The 27,885-nt window shown below is 47.6% G+C and overlaps 1 protein-coding gene across 1 annotated transcript; it reads right to left on the bottom strand.

The window, feature by feature from the left end:
- Window positions 1–3,326: 3,326 nt before the first annotated feature.
- Window positions 3,327–26,885, bottom strand: CNNM1 (cyclin and CBS domain divalent metal cation transport mediator 1). Its single transcript, XM_066621481.1, has 12 exons — window positions 25,082–26,885; window positions 17,769–17,912; window positions 15,572–15,712; window positions 14,978–15,147; window positions 13,491–13,590; window positions 12,290–12,337; window positions 10,859–10,921; window positions 6,772–6,935; window positions 6,058–6,238; window positions 5,642–5,758; window positions 4,689–4,797; window positions 3,327–4,074 (listed from the first exon to the last, which is right to left on the bottom strand). The coding sequence occupies exons 1-11, from the start codon at window positions 26,883–26,885 to the stop codon at window positions 4,718–4,720; spliced, it is 3,012 nt and encodes a 1,003-aa protein (XP_066477578.1). The 3' UTR covers window positions 3,327–4,074; window positions 4,689–4,717.
- Between the last annotated feature and the right edge of the window lie 1,000 nt (window positions 26,886–27,885).

Raw genomic sequence — 27,885 nt, 5'->3', positions numbered from 1 at the left:
CAGCATATTGATGGCACCCCACTCCAAACCCCCGGATGACCTCTCCCAGCGGTTTCATGTAGATGTTAAATAGCATGGGGGACAGAATTGAACCCTGCGGTACCCCGCACCTCAATGGCCAGGGTGTTGAACAGGCATCCCCCAGCACCACCATCTGGGACCGACCCTCCAAGTAGGAGTGGAACCACCGCAAAACAGTGCCTCCAACTCCCAACTCGGCCAGTCGGCCCAGAAGGATACCATGGTCAATGGTATCGAAAGCCGCCGAGAGGTCCAGCAGGACCAACAGGGACGCACTCCCCCTGTCCAGTCCCCGGCGTAGGTCATCCACCAAGGCGACCAAGGCGGTTTCCGTCCCAAAGCCCAGCCTGAAACCAGATTGAAAAGGATCCAGATAATCCGCTTCATCCAAGACCCTCTGGAGTTGGGCCGCCACCATCCGCTCAATTACCTTGCCCAGAGACTGGCTGGTAGTTATCCAACACAGTGGAATCCAGGAAGGGCTTCTTCAGGAGGGGGCGAACCACCGCCCATTTCAAAGCGAGTGGCAATGTCCCCTCCCCCAAAGAGTTGACCACCCTCCCCATCCACACAGCCAGTCCACCCCGGGCAGCTCTTATCAGCCAAGCTGGGCAAGGGTCAAACAGGCAGGCAGACAGTCTCACACTCCAAAGGAGTCTGTCCACATCCTCAGGCTGCACAAGGTGAAAAGAATCCCACAACACTGGACAAGCAGTTGCCAAGGGACATCATGAGGTATTGTCAATGTGGCATCCAAGTCGCGGCGAATACGATCGATTTTATCTGCAAAATGTTGCGCAAACACATCACAGCGGCTGACCATGTATTCCACCTGGTCTACCGGAGGGGCCTGATGAAGGAGGCCCCGCACCACACGGAACAGCTCTGCTGGACGGCTATCAGCAGACGCAATGGTAGCAGAGAAGAACGATCTCTTCGCTGCTACCACCGCCACGCAGTAGGCTCTATAATGAGCTCTACTCCGTGTCTGATCGGATTCATCGCGAGTTTTCTGCCACCGTCGCTCTAGACGTCTGCCCTGCCGCTTCATCATTCGCAGCTCCTCAGTAAACCAAGGAGCCGCTCCGAGTCTGACGTGGCAGGGGTCACTCCGGAGCAATCTCATCCACTGCCCTGGACATTTCCCCATTCCAGAGGTCAACCAGGGCCTCAGATGAGGCACCGGTCTTGGCAGTGGGAAAATCCCCCAGAGCCCTCAGGAAACCTTCAGGATCCACTGAGGCACAGCACCTTCTAGACCTGAGAACACATACTCCTGCCTTGCACTATAGGAAAATTCTGTAATGGAGCATGGAACTTTCTGCAGTGTTATACTAGTTCTGAAATACAATAAGGCTGCCTCTGAGCTCTTCATTCCTCCACTGTCTGTCTGTCTGTTGGCAACCTTCAGTCTCGAAAGACTATGGTATCGCACTCTGAATGGTGGTTCTGGAACAGCGTCTAGTGTGGCTGAAAAGGCCGATTCGGGAGTGACAATCCCTTCCACACTGGGAGCAAGTGCAGTCTGTCCCTGGTCTGTCTCCCTGGCTATGGGCCTTCCTTCTTTGCCTCTGCCTCAGTCTGTTGGCCAAGTGTCTTTTCAAACTGGGAAAGGCCATGGTGCACAGCCTGCCTCCAAGCGGGCCGCTCAGAGGCCAGGGTTTCCCACCTGTTGAGGTCCACTCCTAAGGCCTTCAGATCCCTCTTGCAGATGTCCTTGTATCGCAGCTGTGGTCTACCTGTAGGGCGCTTTCCTTGCACGAGTTCTCCATAGAGGAGATCCTTTGGGATCCGGCCATCATCCATTGTGGAGGAATCTGTTAATCAGGGGCATAGGGTGGGAGCCCAGGGGCTCACTTGAGTCTGGGAGACGTGCAGCCTCCCCGACTCTCCAAAGGCATTGTAAAGCTCTCGGACGGCTGAAAAACGTCAGTTCTGTTTTTGCAGGGAAACCGGAAGTGACGTTTTTCGGCCCTCAGAGAGTTGAGGAGCCCGCACAGGGCCTCTTCTGCCCTCTTGAAGGGAGGCAGTAGGTAGGACCAGTAGGAGGGCAGTTTGCAGTCAGCTGGGATTGCCACTGCTATTAATCCTTTATATTTTAGATCTCCCATTGTTTTTGCTGCTGGGTTATTTTTAAAACTTATATACCTAAACAAATTCCTATCTGCTTGAGTGCCCAGGCTCCTTCCCAAGTGCAAACATAGGTATCAGATGGGCAGACCCACCTGTTTTGTATTGATGCAACCATCCTTAACTGCTCTTATGTTGCTGTCTTCTCTCCCTCACCCTGATTTTTTTCTGCTTGGTGCATGCCATATAGCAGCTCAGCAAGTTTTTAACATCTGGCATAGCTTGGAAGTCAATTCCTGAAATAAAGGATCCTTCCAGATCAGGAAGAATAAGGTGAAGGGAACGTGCCTAGCTTCTTTGCTTCATGAGGTTTACCATCGTTATATTGTACATTTTTTACACTGCTTATTAATGTCCTGGATTACCAGCCCCTTTCTATGTTGCAGGCTGCCTTCAGCATCCAACCTGAAACTACGTAGGATGGTAATTCTTTGTGGCAGTACTGTCAAAGTGTCAGCATGCTTAGTGGTCATGGAATGAAGTGGTTTTACTGCAGTGACCCAGAAGCCCCAACTTAGCATGGGCTAGAGTAGGAACTTAGGGATGAGCTTTGGAGAAGGAAGAGCGCATCAAGATAACACACAAGGTTGCAGCAATACTTTCCCTAACCTGGCAAGGGTAGAGGGAACAATGTCCTACAGTGTGGTTTCATGCATGGAATGCAAATTCCAATTTTCACTCATTCAGAAACTAATGTACAGGACTGCATATATGATGGTGGCCAAGCACAACAAAGAGGCTTTTAATGAGGCAATCGGGTCTCCCATAGCCTGCAGAAAAGTGTCTGTTTACACAACAAAGAGGCTCTTAATGCAAAGAGGAGACAATTGGTCTCCAGTAGGCTGTGCAGCCAGTGAGTGTCTGTTGACACAACAAAGACACTAGATTGGGCTAAATGTTTGTTTAGTGACCTAATCACATAACAGAGACTGGAGAATGTATCCCTGTCATCAAGTGGCATACACCTGTAGTTGCAAGGAGTAAGGGACTATGACATTCCAACCTGGGCACCAGAATGCAGTGAAATAAGTAAGTGCATTTGAAATGTTAATGGTGCAATTTTAGGACCATTTTTACCAGCAAAAGCACATGGCAACCTGCACAAAAAGCCTGTCTCCCAAATGCACTCAAATTGCAGCTTGACCAATAGGAACCTGCTGCGTAAGGACTGACTTGAGATCACCTTCAACAACCTTTATACAAAATTTTCCCCTCCCTAAAACACACACACAAAACTATGCACGAAAGGGTTTGATTTAATGTAAAAGAAGAACATTTTACTTCTTATAGACACTCGACATCAGCACTCCCTCTTTGTTCTAAATTAACCTGGAGATTAGGCTGTTTTTGGGCCGCAGGCCTTGTTTGCATGGCTCAGTGCGCACAGGTTAAGAATGCTCAGTGCGTTGATCTGCATATGTGACTACCAGCCCAAAGCCAGTTGGTGCTGCTAACAGGCAACAATGGGGCTGGAACAGATTTGGATAATGAGCAGATAAAGATGAATACAGAGGGAGCATAGGGTGCAATGCTGTTGCTGCACGAACATGCACTAGGGTCCAATGTGCCGGACCATGCGTAAGAAACAGCAGGCATTTCCTCTAGGAAGTGGGGCTGTGCCCCCCCCCCCCCGGATATTACCCCAATGGAAATAGTGTGTGATGGTGACAGCAGTGACCTGTTAAGCTAACCCATAGGGGCCCACACCTCCCCACTGCTTTATGGATATCTTCTTGCTTCCTCCTTTTGCTGAGACCTCTGCTCAACTCCCTCCATGTGCTGGCTCCATCTCTCAAGCCTGGAGATCAGATGTCTGCCCATCTGAATCACAAGCCCTGGAGGCAGGGGATACAGAATGTGAGAGAGACGCAGGTGCCATCACCACACATGAATCCTGTCACAGTTGGCTGTCATGCTGCAGACCTGAAAGCATAAAAGCAGCTTCTCAGTAGGGTACACCTGTGGGATTTCTTTGCCTCTCCTTGGCACTTCAAGCAGCTCTTTCATTGACAAGACAGGACAGTGCCAGGACAGTGGAATTATCATCTGAACTCTTTTCACTATCTCCTGATGGCTGTCTCCTCCTCCCACCCTCTCACACAGCACTTGAAAAGCTTAGGCCTTTCTGCACACTCCCTATTTCATTTGTTCTTAATGAAATACTCTCAAAAAGACAGATTTGATACTGTGTGATATTGCTTCCAATCCTTTCCATAACAAGCAGAGGAAAGAGTAAAATAGCTATGTTTCCACTTTTAAAAAAGTGAACACTCTAGCACTGGTTTGTACAGCAATTGTAGAAGCTTCTACACACACAAGCAAAAATTCACGGGCGGGGGAGGTAAGGAAACATCCCTGTTATTTTTCATTTTTTTAAAAAGTACAAATACTTCAGCACTGGGATTGCACAGCAGAAGAGGGAAGGATCACTGCAGGAACATCCAAGAGGAGTTCACTAAATGGGTGCATGCATATGGGCCTAGCCTATAGCTGAGGAAGTGGCAGCACTGCCAGGAAGGACAACACACATAACTAACCTGTGGGGGGCCAAAGCCATGTTTGCCAATCAGGTGATGAGAGGTGTGAAGTTGGAATTATCATCTGAACTCTTTTCACTATCTCCTGATGGCTTTCTTCTCCTCCCACCTGAAACACCAAGTAGTTCATGGTCAGGGCTGGCAGACTGTCTCAAAGGATACCCTGCTTGAAGGATCAGTCAATGAAAAGGTGTAACGCTCTCCAAGCTTTCACAAATAAATGGAACTCCACAGGCTCACTGAATCTCAAACAGGTCCCTTCAATGCTTCCTCCTTGAATGCATTCAGTGGTGCGCAAGAACAAAAAGGAGTATAGTAGACTCAATCTGCTAGCACTGTACACGTGTACACTGCACACCTGAAATCTGAGGTCAAGGACCCTCCCATTCCAGGAGGTTGTGGTGTGACTCACTAAGGGTTTGGAGTAGCTTCTTGCCCAGGGGCTCCTCGGGGCCACTTGGGGATGTGCTGATCTCCAGTTCTCTGAGGTCTCAGGTTCTATGGTATCACGCTCTGAATGGTGGTTTCGGCACAGCATCTAGTGTGGCTGAAAAGGCCGATTTGGGAGTGACAATCCCACACTGGGAACAAGTATAGCGTGTCCCTGGTCTGTCTCCCTGGCTATGGGCCTGCCTTCTTTGGCTCTTTGCCTCAGTCTGTTGGCAAAGTGTCTCTTCAAACTGGGAAAGGCCATGCTGCACAGCCTGCCTCCAAGCAGAATGCTCAGAGGCCAAGGTTTCCCATCTGTTGAGGTTCATTCCTAAGGCTTTCAGATCCTTCTTGCAGATATCCTTGTATCTGATATCAGATATCTGAGGTTCAAGTCTGACAAAATAGCCGTCATTCTCTGTAACGGAACAACAGTCAAGACAACCTAGAACCATTTCAATGAAACCATTTGTTTGCTGGCCTGTGCACTATGATTGTTGCCACGGCGCTCCCAAAATACTCACTTTGCTGCATGTTGATCTCTGTGCTGCCTGCTGATTCTTCCTGAATGTGGGGGATTCTCTCCATGTGCAGGAACACAGAGTCTGTGGGGCTCTTCAGGCACCCATCTGATTGACTAACTGCAGGCCACAGACAGAAAGCCACAGTAACTCATGTGCCAGGACATACACACCACGTTACAAAGCACAAGTGTGACAGCAAAGCTGAATGCCAGTGTGAAGGGTGGTCATGGATGGGGCACAGTCAAAAACAGAACATCTTGGCTACGTATCATTCAAGTTAGCTTTACTTTTTCAAAACGGGCCTAGCTTTAACCCACTTGCCATAGGGTGGATACAAATGTAAATAAATAAAACAGCCTGTGCAAGTATAAAAACGTACATCTTGCTAGCAATGGCATATCCCAGGCTGGACGTACCCACAATGGTGTTTCTCTCATTCAGGAGAATGGCAGGATCATCCTTGGGTGTCTGTGGAGTGCCCCTGATTGCGGGAGCCTTAGTGGAGTCTCCATCATTGAAAACCTCCATGTCAGGGGTCTGGGGTGAGCTATCCATCCGGCTAGCAGTCAGTGCATTCTGGTACTGTTGCCGAGTGATCTAGGCGGGGCAGACAAATCACCAATTAGATTATAGCTTGGTTGTATCTTTCTTGGCATCTCTGGTATCCACTTTTTCCTTCCACATTCCTGTCTCTTCAGATCTCGCAAGCTAACGTTCTGCCTTGTCTTGCTATCAATATATTTAAAATGGTTCTGCTAAAAATAGTCTCTCTCTCCCATAATTAGGACTGTCTCTAGTTGTATGACAGTTCTGTATTTTCCCCTTTTCCTTCATTTTTGACCCAGATCTTTACATTAACTTTATCCACCACTCTGTTCCTCACTAAAACAATTGAGTGATAGGATAAAATGTCTATCTTGCCATACTTTGCTCTTCTTTCACCTTTCCTCTATGCAATCTTATGAGCTGTCAGTTGCCTTTCTTCCCTTCTCCAATGCTTCATCCCTATCAAAAACACATAGCGCAATCTCTCCCCACAGAATCTTGTTACCTAGGGATATTAACACCATCTGACAGAATGGAACTATAAGAAGGCTGTACCTGCTTCAATCACTAAGGTGAGAGAATACCTTGACAAACTGCACATCACAGAGGATGTGCACAGAATAGTCTGGTGTGTAGATGTTGTTGCTGCCACTGTGGAGTTGGGTGCTGCTGCCTCCGTAGTCATTGCGCTCTCGGATGGGGGACTCAGAACGGTTCAGGCCACTGCAACGGGAAGGTGACTGGTTCACTACAAAAAAAGAGGAAGCAATGAGCACAACTATTACACATAGCAGTGAAGATGTAATGACTAAAAGGGCCAGAACACTAAAGAGCATGGGCTCCTTGTGACAGAGGAAGTGTTACTTAGTCTCATCTCATCTTGAGGCTTACCCTCTACTCGACTGGCATTTTACCATTTTACTTTGCAACAACCTATAGCCATGCATTTCAGGAACAGTAGGTCTGGGGGATAGCACCAAAGGGAGAAGTGCTGAGCACCTGCTGACAACAGAACCAAGTGGATGGGGCATGGCGGAAAATGGCAGCCCATGCAATGGGGTTGGAGGCAACAATCGGCTTGCTGAAGGACTGTTTTTTCTCCTTCTTTCAAATCAAAATTGGCTCTCCTGATAATACCATACACAGTATGCTCCTCAAGCAGATTTGTAGTGGAGCTATGCGGAAATGGGGAAATATGAAGGATTATTCACATGATGTGGATTCAGGTCACTGCTACAGCTCTGCCTGCTGCAAGAACAAAGTAGGCTGAAAGGGGGATGGGCAAGACAAGGCTGAGCTGAATTGGGAGAAGCTGCTGAGTCCCTCTTGCTTACAGAAGTGTTCAAAGAAAATAACCTAATGGGACATGTCTTCCAAATGAATCTGACTGCATGGAACTGATGCTTCTTATCAGTTCTACGTATTTACTGATAGTTTCTATATCCAAAAGGGATTTGCAAATTTGAGTGGGCAATATTTAAATGGGAACAAAGAGCAGCTTGATGATCTTCTTAATTTGTTCTCCCAGTGGAAATGCTTATCCTCAACAGAAGCTGTGTGTGCAATGCATAAACGGGACTCTAGAGGCCCAGGGCAGCAAATGTAAAAGGAGCAGCATTAAATAATCAAAATAAGAACTGGAATCCCTTCTGCAAATTCACCCCAGATGTCAGGGGGAAATGGCCCTGACTTTGCCCCCAGAGAGATTTGCCTTTAGGGCTGAGATTTTTCTCACAGTGTTTTTGGAGCCTTATCCCTGCTTCTGCAGCACTGAGTACAACGGGTGCTCATGCAGGTCACATGATCTCTTAATATCCACTTCTAGTTCCTGGGATATATTTTCTGTCCTTTGCCTCGACTCCCTCCCCTCCCCTGACTCCATTAATCTTTCTTCCATACCCAGTACTGTCTAAAAAAGCCCTCACACAAAATCACTAATCTCAAATCACAAAATCAGTGTCTCTGTTCTAATTATCCTTTGACAGCTCTAGGCTACTCTTCTTTGAGCATTCATGGCATGTGTTATTTCTGACTTCAACAAGTTACGCTTTCTCCTTAGCCCCTTTGGACCAATGCACAGGCAAAGACCAATAAAAATTTTTGCTACACACCACCTTGTGTCTCATATGCCAAGCAGTATATCAATACATTAAATTATCCAGAATGGATAATTCCAGAATAATCCAAATTAGCAGGGGATAATTACCCCTGCTAATTGGGCAAGAGGCACTTTTTCAAGTGGGTGCTCCTCTTTTTAGCAGGGGGAGAGTAACTGGCCCACCTCACCCCAGCAGTGTCTTTTCTAGTGGCTGTCTGCTGGTGTTCTTTTGCATCTTTTTAGATTGTGAGCCCTTTTGGGACAGGGAGCCATTAATTGATTTTTCTCTGTAAACCACTTTGTGAACTTTTAGTTGAAAAGCGGTATATAAATACTGTTAATAATAATAATAATAATAATAATAATAAATGGATAAGAATACCATATTCCCACATTCATTTGTGATGTCTATGATTTATTTACTTTCTTCCCTTTGCAATTTTATCTATGCCTCAGGCAGCTATTACTGAGGAAAAGGCTCTAAATTATGTTGATGTAGACAACAGCAACCAGACCAAAGAACTTGCAAGCTGTCCCTATGCTCCTCCTCTAACCAGGCAAGTTCTCTTTCTCCAAGTCAGGTGCCCTTGACATTTCAGCTTCCCAGCCAGGTGCCTGGTTTACCTTTATGGCTTGGGCTGGCCCTCTGCAAGTTGTTTCTGTTGGGCTATACATTATTGGTTATTTAGGATTGCCTTTTATCTTAAGTTCTTCTGAAGCCTTCATGTGTATCTGTTCCCCTGGTCTCTTCACATCATTATCAACAGCACATCCTGCAGTCTATTAGCCCAGCGTCTATCACTTTGGATTTCACTCCTCCCATTCCTGCTCCTACATATGTTACTATTTCGTCCTCTTCCATATCACCAGCATCTGCCTTTCCAATTTCATTTGTACTGCCCAAACTGGTTAATATTTTTCTCCCAATTTCTCCATTGGGCCTCTTTCTTCCTTTGCATCCAATACCAACTTTCTTCTTCTTCGCTTCATATTTTCTTCAGACCTTATACCACATTCTCTTTTGAGCTTTCTCTTTTGCTACATTTCACACTCATGTCCTTTCTCTCACAATTCCCTTGACCAGTGGTTCCCAAACTTTTTAAACTGGAAGCCACCTTCACTTACTGGGCCACTGGCAGTGGTTCCCCACTGCAATCCTATATATTGTATAGGGCAGCAGTTTTTCGCAAGGATTCCGCAGCTCCCCTGGCTGGTTTCCGCAGCTCCCTGGGGAGCCATGGCTCAGTTTGGGAACCACTGCACTTGACCCCCATTTTTCTTGGTTCTGAATTCCTCGTCCTTCCTTGTAAGCCGAAATATTTCAAACTCCTTCTAGGACATTGGTCCACAAGACCCTGAGAACTGGTCCATGAGGTCTCAGAAAAAAAGTCACCTTTGATCAATTCCAGCATCTTGTCAAGCAAGCACTGCTTCAAAGACTACTAGAGAGGGTGGAGAAAAGACTGTATGCAGCTAGCACTGAAGTGCCAGCTGTGGGTGGGCCATTTTCTGCCCTCTCTGGTAGTCCATGGGGGAGTGCTCACTTGGAAGATGCTTCCCCACAGACTACTAGGGAAGGTGGAGACACTGAAGGCTGTGGCTGGTCCGTTCACACTCTCTGGTGTTCTGTGGGGAGTGCTCACTTGGGAGAGGCTTCCCCATGAATGATCAGAGGGTGGAGAACAGACTGCCCATAACTGGTATTGAATGTGGTTGACGAGAATTCCAATTTTTGGCTCAGTGGTCCACGGGCTCCTAAAGGTTGGGAACCACTGTTCTAAGATATGTATCCCAGAAACTTCTCTTACAGTAACTTTTACATAGTTTCCCTTTCACTCTTCCCCTCCTTAGTTTCTGTATTCTAAGAGTCAAGCATTTGCAAACGAGAGAACCAACAAGTGAATGAGGAAGCAAAAATTACCTATCAGCTTTGTAAACATATGTGTGCAAACACACATGTTCACAAAGCTGATGTGTAACTTTTGCTTCCTTATTCACCTGTTTGCTCTTTCTTGGCTGATTTCCCAACTAATAAGTTGCCTCTTAATCCAGGCACCATTGCTAGAAATCTGTTATTGTTAAAATAAAGAAGGAAGCACATCTGCAAGAGTGAACACACAACCCATCAAGTGGGAAGCTATATCCCTGGCTTCCCAGTGGCTTAGCCCTCACTTGGAAGTGATCAACAGCAGGTGCTCCTCCACACCTGTTGGACAATATATAGCTCACTGCTGACCAGTATATGTGCACATTAGTATTGCATACACATCTTCATACATCTGAGGGCATGCTACTATGTATTTGTGATAGGGTATGAGAAAGTGATCTTCTCCAGAAAGAGTTCTGAACAGTGTGGGATACAGAATATCACTTAGCATAGGGAAACAAGTATAGCTGCAGGGAAGTGCAATACATGCAGGGGTTTTTAGAGATTCATTCTTCATGCATATCAGACACTATGGCACAGCCATACTTCCCAATATTTGGTATTGGAGAAAGGGTTCACAGGTAAGCACAGGTCCAGAGCAGTAAGGCAGCAAGAACCCTTTGCTGGGTGGTGTATATACAGTTACCTGGGGAGCCAGCCAAAGATTCCCCTCTACTGAAGCCGAAGGTACGGGACACGGAAACAGGTACTAGAGAGAGGGCCACAACCAGGAGACAAAAAACAAGGGGCATGAGGGAGAGCAAAGAAATGGATTTTAAAGGAAAAGAGAACGATCAAGGCAGAACAGACATCAGCACAATGGCTTTATGATGTCCCATACATTCTGCCCCTGGAAAGCTGTAATCCACAACCAACTTGTGAACAAAGAAGAGCTGACTCCTTTGTAGTTATAAAGGGAACAGGAGGAAGGGTCCATCAGGCATGCTGCCAGATCTTAGAAAGGACAGGCAGTGATAGTCTTTCCCAACTCTCTTTAATTGTGTATTTTGCTTGACCATCTCTGGACTGGAACAGGATATAAACTGAATATAAACCTTGAGAAGAGATTTTACTCCACGTGCCACCCAGCATCATGAGCATAATTTCATACTGCACACCACCACACTTAGACTGATGGAAATGGGAAAAGTGGATTCAAACAATAAATACTTTATGTGCATTTATAGATCCACAATGCAATTACTCAAAGCACCATTGGATGACATCAAAAGCACACATGATGAAATGCAGCTGTGAGGAAGAGGGTTATTTCAAGGTATTCAAAAGAGACTATAGACCCAAGATTTAGGGACTGTAAATGTTATTTCCACTAACTGCTTCTCCTCCTTGCATGAAGTACTGCTGCCTGGAAGAAAACAGAAAGGTGTTCTGCATAGGAGTTGGCTTACAGACACACTTAGCTGATATTATTACTGCTTGTGTCAGTGTACACAGGGGGAGCTCTAAGTGGTGTTTTGTTTTGGGGGGGGAGGTTTCCTGGGCAAAGTATGCACACACATCAGAGTGGCTGGGTTGGCTTGGGGCTCATTCCTTCCCCTCTGCTGCCAGTGAACATGACTGTTGCTCCCCCTTCTTGCTGCCCCTGGATTAGGCCCAGAAGGAAGCATAAGGAAGTGTGTAAAGAGAATGGCTGTCCAATGTCAGTAGCCAGCACTGTCATCCCATTGGGCTGAGAGGGAGGAAGACAGTAGGTGGCTGAGGTAATGGGCAGCTGCAGCCTCTTTTTTACCACATCTAAACTGGGCCCAAAAGAAGAGGGCAGCAGGAAGGCAGCAAGCAGAGCGGGAAGTGGCAACAATGTGATTGGGGTTAGCACCATGAGAGGTGGTGTAGGGGGCTGGAAGCACCCCTGGAAAATACAGGGCAGATGCTTCTATCCTAGAAAGATGGGGTAAAGTAATTCCTCAAGTTAGCAGAACCCAGAAACCCACTGAGGGTTTTATTCATTGAGGGCTGCCTGATGGACTCTCTCTCTCTCTCTCTCTCTCTCTCACACACACACACACACACATACACAACTACCAACAAAAGAATGGGTCAGGGAGAAGATACATACACAGGAAAGATGACCCCGCCAGGCTGCTCATTTTGCGCACGTCATTATCTGAAAATACAGGGGGCAGATGGAAGGTGAGTCCCAGTCAGAGCTTTGTTGAGCCTGCCTTACCCTGTACAGGGAAGAGACACTTTCTCAAAGGAATGAAAAGGCAGATGGGTTATACCAACTGCAACTTGGCTGGAGTAGTACTCCCTGCCACAGATATGGTTTTTCTTCCATCTCACAAAGTCTGTCTGTTCAGTGGTGTTGCTAGTGTAGACAGTGCCTGGAGTGGGTGTCACTCCCTGACCTGCACGACACCCCCTGTATTCATCAGAAGCGATGTGTGGCACCTGGAAGTGGTTTGGAGGTGATACGTTGATGTCATCATACTTACTGCCAAATTCCTTCAGGGCTGCCATTTCCAGTTGTTTAGAGCCTCAGGGGGACAGGAGGACCAATCTGCCACCAAAACTGGCATGGGCTACTGCTCAGCAGGGGCTCAGGTGGCATGCCTGTCACCCCCGGGCGCATCACCTGCCACAGACTGCCCCCTGCCATTCCACTTTGTCTGCTAACAAATATTAGGGAATATCCCTCCAGATATATCTTTCCTCCCCATTATATTTCCCATATTGCAAGCTTAGGCTCCTACAGGGTAGGATTTACTCCATCCTAAACTCCAGAATTAGTGTTATGTGTATGGTTTCTCCCACCTATACAAGAAAAGTTAACACTATTGTGGAATCATGAAGATACGCCCCAACAATATCAACAGGTATTTCAATACTCCTGAAATTGACCAGTTTCTGGTGAAATTGACTTCCACTTGACCAGTTTCTCCCTCTGGCAAGACCATTCAAATCCTACATACTTGTATGGATACAGCATAGAATTAAAATTTGACAGAAAATTTACCTTTGTGATAACCTGAAGCCATTAGACTTGTAGACTATAAAAAAAAGTCTGCCATTGTGTGTGCAAGGCTTGAAAGTGCAGGACAAGAGGTAGATTTGAAGGGTCACCTACAAGGGCTTCTGTTTCTTGCACAGATTTTATATTCCCTACAGATACTGGTTTCCCCCACAGATACCTTCTTGTTCGCTTTTTTGTCACTTCACCTTTGCTAAAACATTTATTTCTGTTAGCAAGTTAACAAAAATACTTATTTGCTAAAAAAAAATTCATTTCTGGGAAAACCCAAGAACTCTGCTTTTACCTGAGCAGACCACAGCCATGACAGCTGGGACACCATAATATGTAAAGGCTCCATTCTCAAAACGAAGGCCTTCCTTCCCCACTTCCACCTCCACTTTTCCCTGAAGAGACAAACAAAACAAAACACTGCAGCAACACCAGTACTACAGCAAAGTCCACAAGGCACTTGATAATTAAGTAAAAACTGATTCTGGGCAAGAACATGGTATTTTACCAGATACTTCTGGGTGTTCCTTCATAAAACTGGAAGGTAGAAGATAAAAGTCAAGATGGCTGGGAATATCAGTAAGAGGGCTCAGGACAATGGTTGGTTTGGACTGAGAGGCAACTTCAGAACTGACAGAACTAGAGTGGCTGCAAGGCAAGACTGAAGCACATCAATGGAAGTGAAAATGGCAGGGAAGTACTCAAAACAGAATTAGAAAGGGTTGGGGGGGTCAAGATTAAGTGTTAATAATGAGGTCAACTTGAGGTAGGATCAAAAGTACACTGGGGTATGCCTGGCACTTGACTGCTATAACTCAAACTCAAGTTAACACTGCAAGATGTTTTCCCAATACCAGCCTGTAATCAATAGCAGGTAACTAAGCAAGAAAAGGGTGTGATAGACAACGCTGAATAAGACTTTGACACATTGATCCTTTAGCCATCCAGAGGCATGAAAGTTAAATATCCAGATATGATAGAAGAGTGAAGAGCCATCCATTACAGATCAGGGAATCTGAGGCATGAAATCTGAATGAGTATTTGGCTGTATGGTAGCAGAGTTAGGATCAATGGCACTGTTAAGGGGGACCAGGGGAGTAGTTGCCTGGGCTCCACGCTTCAGGGGGCATCAGGGAGTGCTTTTCCGAGGAATGGGGAAGCTATCTGTGGCCTCCCCAAGCCTCAGAAGACTTTACAAGGTCTGCTGGAGGCCTTACAAATGCCGTTCCAAGGCTTGGGGGAGCCACACACAGCCTTCCTGACTCCCAGAAGGCCTGCTGGAGGCTTTACTAATGCACTTCCAGTTTCCATGAAAACCAGAAGTGTATTTCTAAGGGAGGGGGTGTTAAAAATTTTTTCCCCCAGATGCCAGATGGCATTGCTACACCACTGGTAAGGATGTCCGTGTTAGGGCAAGAAAGCCAGTATCCTGCTTTATTGTCCTCTCTTGATGCCAAACCACTTCTGAAAATCCTGCTGTAGAAGTGAAGTCACAGTCTATTAGAAGGGGCAAATAAGAGAGCCCATAACACTAAGCTGGTGTAGCATAGTGGCTAAGAGGCTGAGATGTGAATCAGGACATCTCATCCTGCCGTGAACTTACTAGGTGACCTGAGGCAAACCACTTCCTCTCAGCCTCAGCTCTTCAGCTACAATATGTGCTCACCTGACACGACTGTTGTAAGGATTACAAAAAGGTAATACATGTAAAACAGTAAGCATTACTGCTAAACAGTCTCCAACCTTTGGAATGACTAACTTCTACCACAGGCGTTGACAAACCTGCAGGATAAGTACAAAGTAATCCACTGGCCGGTTGCGTTGATATAGATAGTGCTCAGGGGCCCGCTTGTTCTTGGGGTCAAATTTCATCTCCTGGATGACATTGGGGTGTTTCAGCAGCCGCAGCAGTATCTTCTCCGAAAGGTATGGTGCTTTGAAGGGCTCCACCTCTGTAGGAAGAAAAGGAGCAGAGGAGTGTGAGAAAGGTTTAGGGCTTCTATATTACACAGACAACCCAGAAGGAGAATGATCACTGAGATGCTGGAGAAGCTCAAGAAGAAGGAAGGAAACTTCCCCATCAGAGATGGAGGGTGGAGTCAGATGAAGTAGGTTTGGCATAGCTTCATCTGGGACAATGGCACCTAGGGCAAAATAACGCCCTGCACCATCATCACCCCTTTCTAGATGAAACTGGGAGTTCAAGGTGGTACTCCATCTATCTCAATACAGGAGAAGGAGGCCAAGCCCCCCAAATGAAGGAAGAGGATGAGGACCATAACACAAAGGTACACAGCACTAGTTTGAGGCAACACCAAAACTGTCAGGAAAAAGCAAGATCCTTATCCCCAAGGGTGCTTGGCAAAGACTTGATACCTGTAGCCATGAAGCGGTGAGTGGCCAGTAGCAATTGTGGGGAGATCTTCACTCTCATCTCGTTATCCGAAAGCCGGAAAATGGAGAAGTCTTGAGGTTTACGACCCCGTTGGGCAGCACGTTCCTTCCTGTGATTGTCAGCTGAAATTCAGAACAGCAAAGACCCTGCTTATTATAAACAACAACAAATTTATTTTTTCAACACTTTTCAACAAAAAGTAGTTCACAAAGCAGTTTACGTAGCAAAACTAACAATGGCTCCCTGCCCCAAAGGGCTCACAGTCTAAAATGAGATGAAGAGACACCAGCAAGAGCCACTGGAAAAAGATGCCACCCTGGGGTGAAGAAGGACAGTTGGTCTCCCTGCTAAATATAAGAGGACACTGCTTATTATGCTCATGGAACTGTTGCAGCCCAATCCTGAGCTGCCCGGCGCCCAGAGGAGCAGTGGCACCAACATGGCAACTGCTGTATCCTATGAGCTTCAAGCAGCTGTAGGAGTCTCCTCGGGGGAAGGGAACACTGGGCACAAACTGAACCTTATCCAGCTCTCCCCAAACCTGGGGGCAGAGCAAAATCACCCACTTGGAGACCTCTGAGTAAGAAAATGGGAAGTTAAGCCCCTCTGACTCTCTCTCCCACCTCAAATAAAGGTTTCCTGGCTTTCACTTTCAGGTACTGATTACATTCCCTCCAGATGCTACCTAGAAGAAGGTACCTAAGAAGGTTCACTTTCAGGTACTGATTACATTCCCTCCAGACGCTACCTACCCAAAAAGCACACTCTTGGAATTAAGACTCAACATGTCTTCTCAACTGCAACAAGTGGTTATTTTACAATATAACAGGTGCTCAGATTCAAACGTTGCCTGGAAGATACACACCAGGAATTTAGAAGAGAGGCTGTGGTGAGGCAAAGGCATTCTGTACATCCTCAGATATTATCTACTATTACTCTGTGTTTTAGAGTTGAGTCATGACATTGAAGCACATTTGAAAACTACGCCCTAGCAACATATATTTTACTTTCTCTGTCCACTACAGCTTTTCCACAACTAGAAATAAGGGAAGGTTCTTTCTTTAGCGCAGTCCCAGATCTTGTGAGGCTCCACTTAGTTCAGCCTGACCCTTTTAATGCTGTGTTTTCTTGTGCCACAGGAAGCTACACATTGAAGACTGGAGCTGTGAGCCAAGGCATAGGAGTTTTTCCATTCTCAGGTTCAGCTGCACAATATTCCGCATTTCTCCCACTCAATTTATTTATTTGTTTATTTATTATACTATGTAAACTGCTTCGTGAACTATTTTTTCTTGAAAAGCAGTATATAAATACCCTCATCAACAACAATAAATAATTTATATCCCACTTTTCCACTTTTTAAATACTGTAGCACTCAAACTGACATCACGATAATAATAATAGTAAATACTAATTCACAATAACAAACAAGGATAATTAAAAACAAGATAATACAACAATTAATAAAAGCCCACACAGCAATAAAAACTACAGGCATCAATAAAACAAAAAGAGCAGATAATAAAAAAGGGTTTGTAATAGGGATACACAGCCCAATAGAAAAGAGGGAGGCATATTCAAAATCTAGCAGAGTGCCACCTACAATTTCTTATGCCAGACTTCAAAGCATTGCTCAAGACAGGGAAGTGGTGGGGGAGATGGTGTTAGCTCTCACAGCCGAATCCTATCTAATTCCACCCTGACAATGCAGCCATGCCAACAGGAAGTATGCTGTGTCCTGCGGGGGGGGGGGCGTACCTCAGGTTAAGTCTCCACTTCCCCAACAGGTCTACTTGGACCTGAGTCAGCTCATTGCTGGCTTAACTCCAAGTTAACCCAGGGCAGTGCATTGAGGTAGGGAATGGGGATATCAGCAGAGCTATTGCCACCAGTAACTGCTTCTTCCCATCCTGCCCTGCTCTTCCTTCTCCCTGCCCTGTTCCACTCACTGCACCAACTTACTGGAGCTGGGACATCTTTGAAGGTTGCTGTCATGCAAGCAGCCTTGTTGTGCATGACAGTACATCATGGTTTGTGACACTGGAAAACAGGTTTCGTTGGCACAATGACCTGATAGGATTGGGTCCTCAATATTCCAGAAGTTCCAAATGACTCTACTTCTCTCATGACACCTGTTTCGGATTTGTATGTGTTTACAATTTTGCTCCAAATACTTACAGCATAGGTCTGTTTCATCCAGAATCTCTGATTTGATTATCTCCTCAATCACATCTTCCAGAGTAACAATCCCCATCACCTCATAGAAGGGATCTCCTTCCCCTTCATCATTCACCCGCTGCACAATTGCCAGGTGTGATTTTCCTGCAAGGAGTGAATGAACAGGAACAGGTTGAGCAATCATTCTGTTTTGCTGCCCACTGCACCCAACAAAGGCAGGAAGAGAAATACTTGAGACCCCACTGACACAATCAGCCTGGGCAGCAATTCTCTCTTGAAATGAGTATGAAAAGCAAAGCATTCCTTTTCACTTCACCCAAAGCAAAGCACCTTCCTCGTATTTGGCTTTGATGGGCACATTCTATTTGCTGCAGAACAAAGAGAATGTGAACGGAAGGAGATAGCACAATGTCGCTTGGTACAGATGGAAGGAAGTTTAAAATGATGGGAGACAAAGTACAGGCAAAAAATCATATACCATATGACAGCATGACATGCATTCAGACAGACAAGGGCTGTATATCTCTCAGGACTAAGGCAACTTGCCACACACCTTCAAAACAAAAATCAGAATGGTCTTAGAAGCAGTGGCATACTTACTGCCACTGGTGGCCAGGGCAGACTGCTCCCACTGCTCTGCCCTTGACTGCTCGAAATCATGAGTAGACCTCATGAAGTCATGAATAGACCTCAAAGTCATGAGTAGATCCCCAGGGGAAGAAAGTCTACACAGAATTTGAAGCAGCGGTTTCTGCCTCGAGATCCCCCCGGGGGTGGGGGGAGGCAAGATCTACCCAGCATTCAAAGATGCTTCGGATACTCAGTTCAATCTCATTACTACAGAATTTTATCCACCCTGCACCTCTGTCTGCTTGACATTTCTGCTTGATTGGGTGCCTCACCATCACCCCAAACTCAGTATGTCCAAAACAGAACTCCTCATCTTTTTTCCCCAGCCCTCCTCTCCTTGTGTACACACACACACACACACTTACTTTCTCTCTCCATTAGCAATGTCACCATCCACTGTTTTGTTAAGGTTCAAGGTCTTGGTTTATCTGACGCTTCTCTTTTATTTCTCATATCCAGGCAGATGCTAAATATCATCACTTCTTTCTGCCTCCTCAACAACACTAGTTCATGGCTTGATTATCTCTCACGTTGACTACTGCAACCCCTCTCTAATCTTCAGTTGGCTCACCTCAACCCCTACCTTCATCCAACATTCTGCCGATAAAATCATCCACAGCTCTCATCAATCTGATCATGTCACACCCCTCCTGAAACCCCTGCATTAACTTCCTGTCCACTCATGGATCCAGCACAAGCTTCTGAAACTTGCCTTCAAAGCCCTCCGTAGCCTCACCCTTCCTCACCTTTCTGCTCTAGTATCTCTATATTCTCACTTATGGCTTCCTCTAATTTCACAAGCCTAAGGTTCCTAAACCATTCCAGTGTCTTCTACCTTGCTATCTCTTATACAGTACTCCCTCCCTGATCACATGAGGGATGCCCCCTCTCTTATTTCCTACAAATTCCTTCTCCAAACCATTCTTTTCCATGAAGGCTTTAGCACTATTTCCTTAGCTGCTCCTTACTGCTACTAAGCTTAACTAAGAGTACATGAAATAATTATATATTCTTCCCCATCTTCTCTGGTACCATTCCCCTTCCCAAAAATGGCCCAACCATAAAGCCAACTGAAAGTATCACTTTCAAGCTGGCAGGGGGATCCATACTCCATGCCCAACCACCCCTTCCCTGGGGCCCACTGCCTGTCCGGTGGCTATCTCTTCTTTAGATGTGCTAGTGCACAAGTGGAGGGTGTACCTATTTCTCCTCCTCCAGTGTCTAAGTCCACTGGCCACTAGAAGCAGTGGCAGCACTAGACGTTGGCAGAAAGTGGAACTCAGGCTGCAATCCTATTTGCACTTTCCTGACAGTAAGCTCCATCAATCACTATAGAACTTACTTCTAAGTAGACATGCATTGGCTTGTGTCTTCAAAGGGATGGGTGGGGTGGCTTACTTCCTACAATGTCCAGTGCTACTGCCCCTGCTTCTTCTAGAGCAGTGTTTCTCAAACTGTGGGTCAGGACCCACTAGGTGGGTCATGAGCCAATTTCAGGTGGGTCCCCATTCATTTCAATATTTTTTTAATATCTTAGACTTGATGCTATCATGGTATATGACTGCATTTGGGGAAATGTTACAAACCTGTACTTTGAACAAGCTACTCTGTATATGCTTTAAATAATGACAGTCAATGGGGCTTACTCCTGGGCGTGGGTAGGATTGCAGCCTAGGATTGTTAAAAATTTTCCTGCTTGATGATGTCACTTCCAGTCATGACATCACTTCTGGTGGGTCCTGACAGATTCTCATTCTAAAAAGTGGGTCCCGGTGCTAAAAGTGTGAGAACCACTGTTCTAGAGCAGGGGTGCCCAAACCCCAGCCCTGGGGCCACTTGCGGCCCTCAAGGCCTCTCAATGCGGTCCTCAGGGAACCCCCAGTCTCCAATGAGCCTCTGGCCCTCCAGAGATTTGTTGGAGCCTGCACTGGCCCAACACAACTGCTCTCAGTGTGAGGGCAACTGTTTGAACTCTTGCATGAACTGTTGGATGAGGGTTCCCTCCACTGCTTGCTGTTTCACAGCAAAGGAAAGGCCAGCCTTGCTTTGTGCAAGGCCTTTTATAGGCCTTGAGCTATTGCAAGACCTTCATTCATTCATATATTATTATTATTATTATTATTATTATTATTATTATTATTATTATTATTAACAGTATTTATATACCACTTTTCAACTAAAAGTTCACAAAGCGGTTTACAGAGAAAAATCAAATAACTAAATGGCTCCCTGTCCCAAAAGGGCTCACAATCTAAAAAGATGCAAATAAATACCAGCAGACAGCCACTAGAACAGACACTGCTGGGGTGAGGTGGGCCAGTTACTCTCCCCCTGCTAAAAAAAGGAGCACCCACTTGAAAAAGTGCCTCTTGCCCAATTAGCAGGGGTAAGTTATGTAAATTTATGAATATATGAACTTCATATATGAATATATGAACGTATGAATATAAGTTCATCTTTAATATATTCATTTATGTAAGCTTATGTAAATTTATTCAAATTTTAAATGTAAATTGATTCTTTTTTTCCCTGGCCCCAACAGTGTCAGAGATGATGTGGCCCTCCTGCCAAAAACTTTGGACACCCGTGGAGGATGACATTAGAAGCCACTGTTGGACATTGGTGAGGGAGAATTAAGCTCTCCTTGGTCTAAGACTGCAAAAAGAGAATGGGACTGCCAGGCAAGCAATAGTATGTCAAGGGTATGTGTGCATGTGCTGGTGTAGGTAAGGGGGACGGGTGGCTGACTTGGAGGGTGGCTTCAGGTAGTGGTTCACCATGGACCACTCCTGCCTCTTCCCTTCTTCTGTTATCTTTCTTGTGACTGTTCTAAATTGCCCCTCAGAGCAGGGATCATTCTGCTAATTGGGTAAAAAGGCACTCTTTCAAGTGGGTGCTCTTCTTTTTAGCAGGGGGAGAGTAACTAGCCCACCTCACCCCAGCAGTGTCTTTTCTAGTGGCTGTCTGCTGGTGCACTTTTGCATCTTTTTAGATTATGAGCCCTTTTGGGACAGGGAGCCATTAGTTATTTGATTTTTCTCTGTAAACCCCTTTGTGAACTTTCAGTTGAAAGCGGCATATAAATACTGTTAATAATAATCATTCATTGTGAAGTGCCAAGTATGCCTATGGCGCTAAACAAATACAGAATAGCTACTCCTTATATAATATGAATTAAGCAGGGGGCAGGTAGGGAGAAAAAAAAAATAGGCTCGGGATTTGGCTCCTATATGATGCTCTTCTCCTAAAGCACTGCAGCTTAATTTTATGGGACAATACTAGCAATTGATGGGCACTACCTGAAGAGTATTTCACAGCATGTAAATGGAAAATGATTTGCTAGAAAGTAGCTCAGCTGAGAGGAAGCTAAGCATGACTCAGCAAGGTTATATGAAACATATCAATAGGAACAATTAAGTCAAGCATGGAATGGAATATTTAGTATTGGTTAAATCTTAGTTTGTGTACTATGCCTAGTTTTAAATGCCATTTTAAAAATTTTCTCAGTAAAGTGAAGGTGACACAGAGGTGAGATGCATGGATTTTGCAATTAATTGCTTATGCCTAGTACCTCGACTTAAAATAATGTAAGTAGACTTGCTGTTTATGTCACCCAATCTGTCCTGTTAGTTTCTTATGCATCTTAGTGCTTCTGATCACCAAACAGCATTAATAGGAAAATTGTGCCATTTTGAATTAATGCTACTTTGGTGTAGAGATTTCTTAAGTATTCCGGCTATTTGCGGACACAACTGAATACATGTCAATTCATGCCACAACAGCACTGATTCCTCATCAGACTTTTCAGCAAAGGAGAATCATTCCTATTTGTCTCTTGGCTTCTGAGCTTTTCCAGCTGTACTGTAGATAAGTGTGTGTGTGTGTGTGTGTGTGTGTGTGTGTGAGAGAGAGAGAGAGAGAGAGAGAGAGAGAGAGAGAGCGCAAGCAAGCAAAACCTCACTATTTCAGCTTCTGGGGCTTTAGTACCTGTTATTATAAGGTTCACAATAGAATTGTGAAAGCTGGTGACCCTGAGAAACATCAATGAGTCTTAATGATTTCCATATGGTCAGAGCAATGCTGAACAGCATCAGGGGAGCCTGTAGCACACACCTGGAGATTAAAGAAAGAAGTCAAATTCAAGCCCAAACACAGAAGTCCCTCCCTGTCAAAAAGGCAGCTGCTTTTGATTGCCTGAGTCTGGTATAACCAACCAACCAGCTACAAGTCAGCAAAGTGACTTCAGCATCAGGAGAAACAAGCCTTCTAGGAACTTCTGAAATATGGTCTCATTCTGGCCTGGTGTATTTGCGGATACCCAGAGATGTGCTCTTTGTGCTCTGAGGAACTTAAGAGAATGACTATAAAAATGGGATGGGTAGGTCTCTGAACCGATTGAAGTATTGAACATACCTTACTTACTGCTATCTTTATACAGTACAGCTATAATCCTTGATTTCTCATCCTTAGAGAACAGTTCCATCACTAACTGCAGCACAGAACCCAAAGCACAAGCAATAACACTGACAAAGCAAAAACAAGTGCATGTGTTGGGGGGGGGCGCTGTAATTTGGTGTGTGAAAAAGCCAGAAGGGAGCAAAGATAAGTGTTAAAACATAAGGAGAGCCCTGCAGGATCAGGTCAAGGGTCCAACTAGTCAAGCATCCTGTTTCCCACTATGGTCCATCAGTTGCTTGTGCAAAGCCACAAACAGGGAAAAAAGCATAGAGCATGTTCCTCCAGCCGCTGCTTCCCTGTAACTTTGGTGGGCTGCTGTGAGATACAGGAAGCTGGACTAGATGGACCTATGGCCTGATCCAGTGGGGCTGTTCTTAACTAGCATGTAATCAAACCTAATCAAGCTGTGTGTGAATAAATGCCTCATTTTGGCCATCCCAAATTTTCCACCAGTTAGTTTCACTGGATCATCCCTGGTTTCAGATTTGTCAGTTGAAGTTTAAACCTGAACCTACTAAGAACATAAGAACAGCCCCACTGGATCAGGCCATAGGCCCATCTAGTCCAGCTTCCTGTATCTCACAGCGGGCCACCAAATGCCCCAAGGAGCACACCAGATAACAAGAGACCTTATCCTGGTGCCCTCCCTTGCATCTGGCATTCTGACATAGCCCATTTCTAAAATCAGGAGGTTGCGCATACACATCATGGCTTGTACCCCTTAATGGATTTTTCCTCCAGACTCTTGTCCAATTCCCTTTGAAAGGCATCCAGGCCAGTCCCCATCACCACATCCTGTGGCAAAGAGTTCCACAGACCAACCACACGCTGAGTAAAGAAATATTTTCTTTTGTCTGTTCTAACTCTCCCAACACTCAATTTTAGTGGATGTCCCCTGGTTCTGGTGTTATGTGAGAGCGTAAAGAGCATCTCCCTATCCACTCTATCCATCCCCTGCATAATTTTGTATGTCTCAATCATGTCCCCCCTCAGGCATCTCTTTTCTAGGCTGAAGAGGCCCAAACGCCGTAGCCTTTCCTTGTAAGGAAGGTGCCCCTGCCCCGTAATCATCTTAGTCGCTCTCTTTTGCACCTTTTCCATTTCCACTATGTCTTTTTTGAGAAGCGGCGACCAGAACTGGACATAATACTCCAGGTGTGGCCTTACCATCGATTTGTACAACGGCATTATAATATTAGCTGTTTTGTTCTCAATACCTTTCCTAATGATCCCAAGCATAGAATTGGCCTTCCTCACTGCCACCGCACATTGGGTCGACACTTTCATTGACCTGTCCACCACCACCCCAAGATCTCTCTCCTGATCTGTCACAGATCAGGATTATTACTGTATTATTTGCTTCTGCCTTCTGTTCTACATTAACAACCTCATAGCTGTTCAAGAGATGCTCAAATGTGCTCTTCAGTGCCATGATCCGGAAGGTATGCCTTACGCAGAGCCTATATGCATTGTGGTATCAAGTGAAACTCTTTTTGTTTGCCCAGGTCTTTGAATGTATTTTGCTTTATTGGTTTCTTATCGTGCTAAGGTTGTCTTTATTGTTATTAAACTGTATTAGTCATTGTTAGTGACCTTTATTAATTTTATTAAAACCTGGGGGTATTTACCTGAAAAGCGGACTAAAACTATAAACAAATGCACAGTAAATCATGTTTGAAAAAGGTACAGGAGAAGCCAGGGCTGGAATAGTTGCTCTGCAGCCATCTTGTGGCTTCACTACATCCCCTCACAACTGTTGAAGACAACAGAGCCAAAGACTAGGCCAGGAAGCTCAGAATCCCTGCGCAAGGAAAGTGAAATAAGAAATGCATACATGTAGAAAATGGAAAACTATATAATCATGTCAGTTCATCCACACTGGCAAGAGCAATGGGAGAATGCCTTTATCCCAGGGCGTTCTTCCTCAAGCACCTTTAGAACATCCTTCATGTTCATCCTCACAGATCCACTTAAAAGGGACCACCAAAACAGAGATAATGGCAAGGATCATGCATGGCACACATACATGCACACACACTTCCCATGAACCTAGTCACAATCACCAGGTCTGGGAAGACAGGCAGATGAGGTGGCAGGCAAAGGGCAGGCCAATGGAGGAGGAGGTGCTGTGGTGTCCCAGGGTACCTCGCAAGCAGGGCGCACGGGGAGCAGAGAGGCATGTGATGCTGGCGGGAGGCGAACAGCTGGGGCCCCGGGGCCCTCACCCTTCTTGAACTCCTCGAGCAACGCATCCAGGCGCGTGTCATGGAAGACGCAGTGGAGAGGCCTGCGGTGGAAGCGGGTGACGGTCTGCAGTGGGGTGCAGTCGTCGGGATCCACGAAGGCCAAGTCCTTGACGAAGAGCAAGTCGACGATGTTGTCCCGCCGCTCCCCTTCGTAGACAGGGATGCGCGTGTAGCCGGAACGCAGGATCTCCGAAATGGTGGCGAAGTCCAGCACGGCCCCGGAGTGCAGCATGAAGCAGTCGCTCAGCGGCGTCAGGATGTCCTCCACCACCTTTGTGCGCAGCTCCAGGGCCCCCTGCACCATGGCCAGCTCCCCGCTGACCAGGTCGCCGTGGGGGTCGGCGGCGCGCAGGGTCTCCAGCAGGCGCTCCCGCGTGGAGAAGGTGCTCAGCTCCTGGTGCAGGGCCCAGTCCAGCAGGCGGCTGAGCGGGTAGCAGAGCGGGAAGGTGGCCGCCATGAGCAGGCGGGTGAGGCAGAGCGTGTGCGCGGCCAGGGCCAGCCCGTGGCGGGAGCACACCGAGTAGGGCAGCACCTCGCCGCCCAGGAAGACCACGCCGGCGCAGAGCAGCACGGGCAGCCACGGCACGCCCTGGCTCACCCCGGCCAGCGGGCCGTGGTCGGCGCGCAGCGAGGCGCACAGCCAGCCGGCGAGCGCGGCGTTGGCGCCGGCCTGGCCCAGCAGCAGCGTGCAGAGCAGGTGGGTGCCGCTCCCGCCGCGGCCGCGCGCCGCCTCCACCTTGCGCGCCTGCTCGCGCTCCGCCGGCGAGCCGCTGTTGCGCAGCACGCGCAGCTCCAGCGGGTCCAGCGACAGCACGGCCAGGCGCAGGCCGCTGAAGAGCGCCGACAGGCCCAGCAGCAGCAGCGCGCCCAGCGCCCGCAGCCAGCCCGCGGCCGGCAGCGGCAGCAGCCCCGCCGCCAGCCCCGCCCCCGCCGCCGCCTCCACCACCTGCAGCGCGAAGCCGCCGGGCGCCGCGTGCAGCTGCCAGGCGCGCCCGTCCCAGGCGCACAGCGAGAAGCGGCGCCCGCCGGGCCCGGCGCCCGGCTCGCCCTTGCGCGGCTGCCGCACGCGCACCTCGGCCAGCGCAGAGCCGGCGGAGCCCCCGGGCAGCAGCGGGCCCAGCACCTCCACGTCCGAGGCCCAGGCGCTGCGCTCGGGGCAGCGCTCCGCCTCGGCCGGCTCCTCCACGAAGGCCAGCCGGCGCTCGTGCCGCGGGCCCCCGCTGGCGTTGCCCTCGGCCGGCGGCTGGAAGTAGAGGCGCAGCAGGAAGCGGGAGCCCTCGGCCGCCCGCAGCGCGCCCCCCTCCAGCCACACGCTGCCCGGCGCCGTGTCCTCCGGGCGCACCCCCAGGAGCCACGCGGCGGCGCCGGGGGGCCGCGGCGACAGCGAGAAGAAGAGCAGCAGCACCGCGCCGCGGCCCCGGCCCCAGCCCCAGCAGCAGGCGCCCCCGCGCTCCGGGCCCGCCGCCATCCTCAGCAGCCTCGCAGGCAGGCAGGCGCGCGCGCGCTCAGCCCCGGCTCCGAAGGGCGGCCAGCCAGGCAGGCGCACGTCACACTGCAGCGGCGCGGGGGTGGAGGGAGCGGCAGCCGGGCCACGTGTGCGGGGAACGGGTGTGCCAGCCAGCCCCTCGGGGCGCCTCATTGGCCCAGCGGCGCTCCGTCTGCTGGCCCGCGGACCCCCCACCCCCGGGACTGCGAGCGAGGAGCCCCCTGAATGCTGGCTGCGTCTCTCGCCTCCTCCCGTCTGCCTGGCCTCTTGTGATGCGGGTGGGTCGTTTGCAGCCATCATCCGGCGGTCCACGCCCAGGCCAGGCAGGGCTGCGCTCGCGAAACGGGCTGAGGATGCAGGGAAGCATCCTCGTCCGCTGCAGACCTGCCCTCCCTGCGTGTGCAGCGGTCCTTTGCCGACCACGACCTGGGGCCCAAGCCTATGCAGGTCTACTCAGAAGTAAGTCCCATTATAGTCAGTGGGGCTTACTCCCAGGAGAGTGTGGCTTAGATTGCAGCCCTGGTTTTGAGTGAATTCGTTGCTCTGGCTGCTGATTTCTCTTTAAGACTTCGACTGGGGGGGAAAGAAGGCTGTGGGCTCTGGGATGGGAGAGGAAAGGGGGGCGGTGCTATGGGACTGTGGAAAGGAAACTAGTGGGTTGCTTTGATCTGGTGAAGAAAATGAATGTAGAACTAGGAAATGGCCTTTTAAGGAATTCAGAACCCAATCCGATGCATGTTAACCCCATTGTAGTCAATGGGGCTTACTCCCTGGTAAGTGTGGGTAGGATTGTCTCCTAAGAATGCATGTTCATCACATTTGGCCAATATGATTTGAATGATTTGAGCAAAATTCATGAAGGAGATTGGCATTATGGATGGATAAATTCTCAAACATGACAGATGGAGAATGGCAGTACCCCTGTATTAATAATAATAATAATAATAATAATAATAATAATAATAATAATAATAATAATAATATTAACAACAGGTATTTATATACCACCTTTCTTGGTCTTTATTCAAGACTTTATTCAAGGCAGTTTACATAGGCAGGCTTTATTAAATCCCTATTAAATAGGGATTTTTACAATTTCAAAGAAGGTTCTTTCTTTCAAGAACGACTACATTCAAGGTGTTTCATTCCGATCTGGCTTCACATTCTGGCCTCCATCCTCCCACTGCGCTTCAGCTTGTCAGCTGCTCCAAGGTCGCAAGGTGCCGGTGGCCTCGAACTGGCGACCTTGTGGATGTTATCTTCAGGCAGACGGAGGCTCTACCCTCTAGACCAGACC

Source organism: Tiliqua scincoides, chromosome 3 (assembly GCF_035046505.1).
Source record: "Tiliqua scincoides isolate rTilSci1 chromosome 3, rTilSci1.hap2, whole genome shotgun sequence".
NCBI classification, from domain to species: Eukaryota; Metazoa; Chordata; class Lepidosauria; order Squamata; family Scincidae; genus Tiliqua; species Tiliqua scincoides.
This window is presented reverse-complemented; position numbering and strand designations above follow the sequence as displayed.

What these genes read in the sequence shown, in the direction of transcription:
- CNNM1 (XM_066621481.1), bottom strand. Translation starts at nt 26,885, where the DNA reads ATGGCTGCAAACGACCCACCCGCATCACAAGAGGCCAGGCAGACGGGA. An exon ending in TCACCGCTTCATGGCTACAG is followed by an intron (nt 15,148 to 15,571) that starts GTATCAAGTCTT and finishes TTCTTCCTACAG; the next exon opens with AGGTGGAGCCCTTCAAAGCA. An exon ending in CATGGCTGTGGTCTGCTCAG is followed by an intron (nt 12,338 to 13,490) that starts GTAAAAGCAGAG and finishes CTGTATTTTCAG; the next exon opens with ATAATGACGTGCGCAAAATG.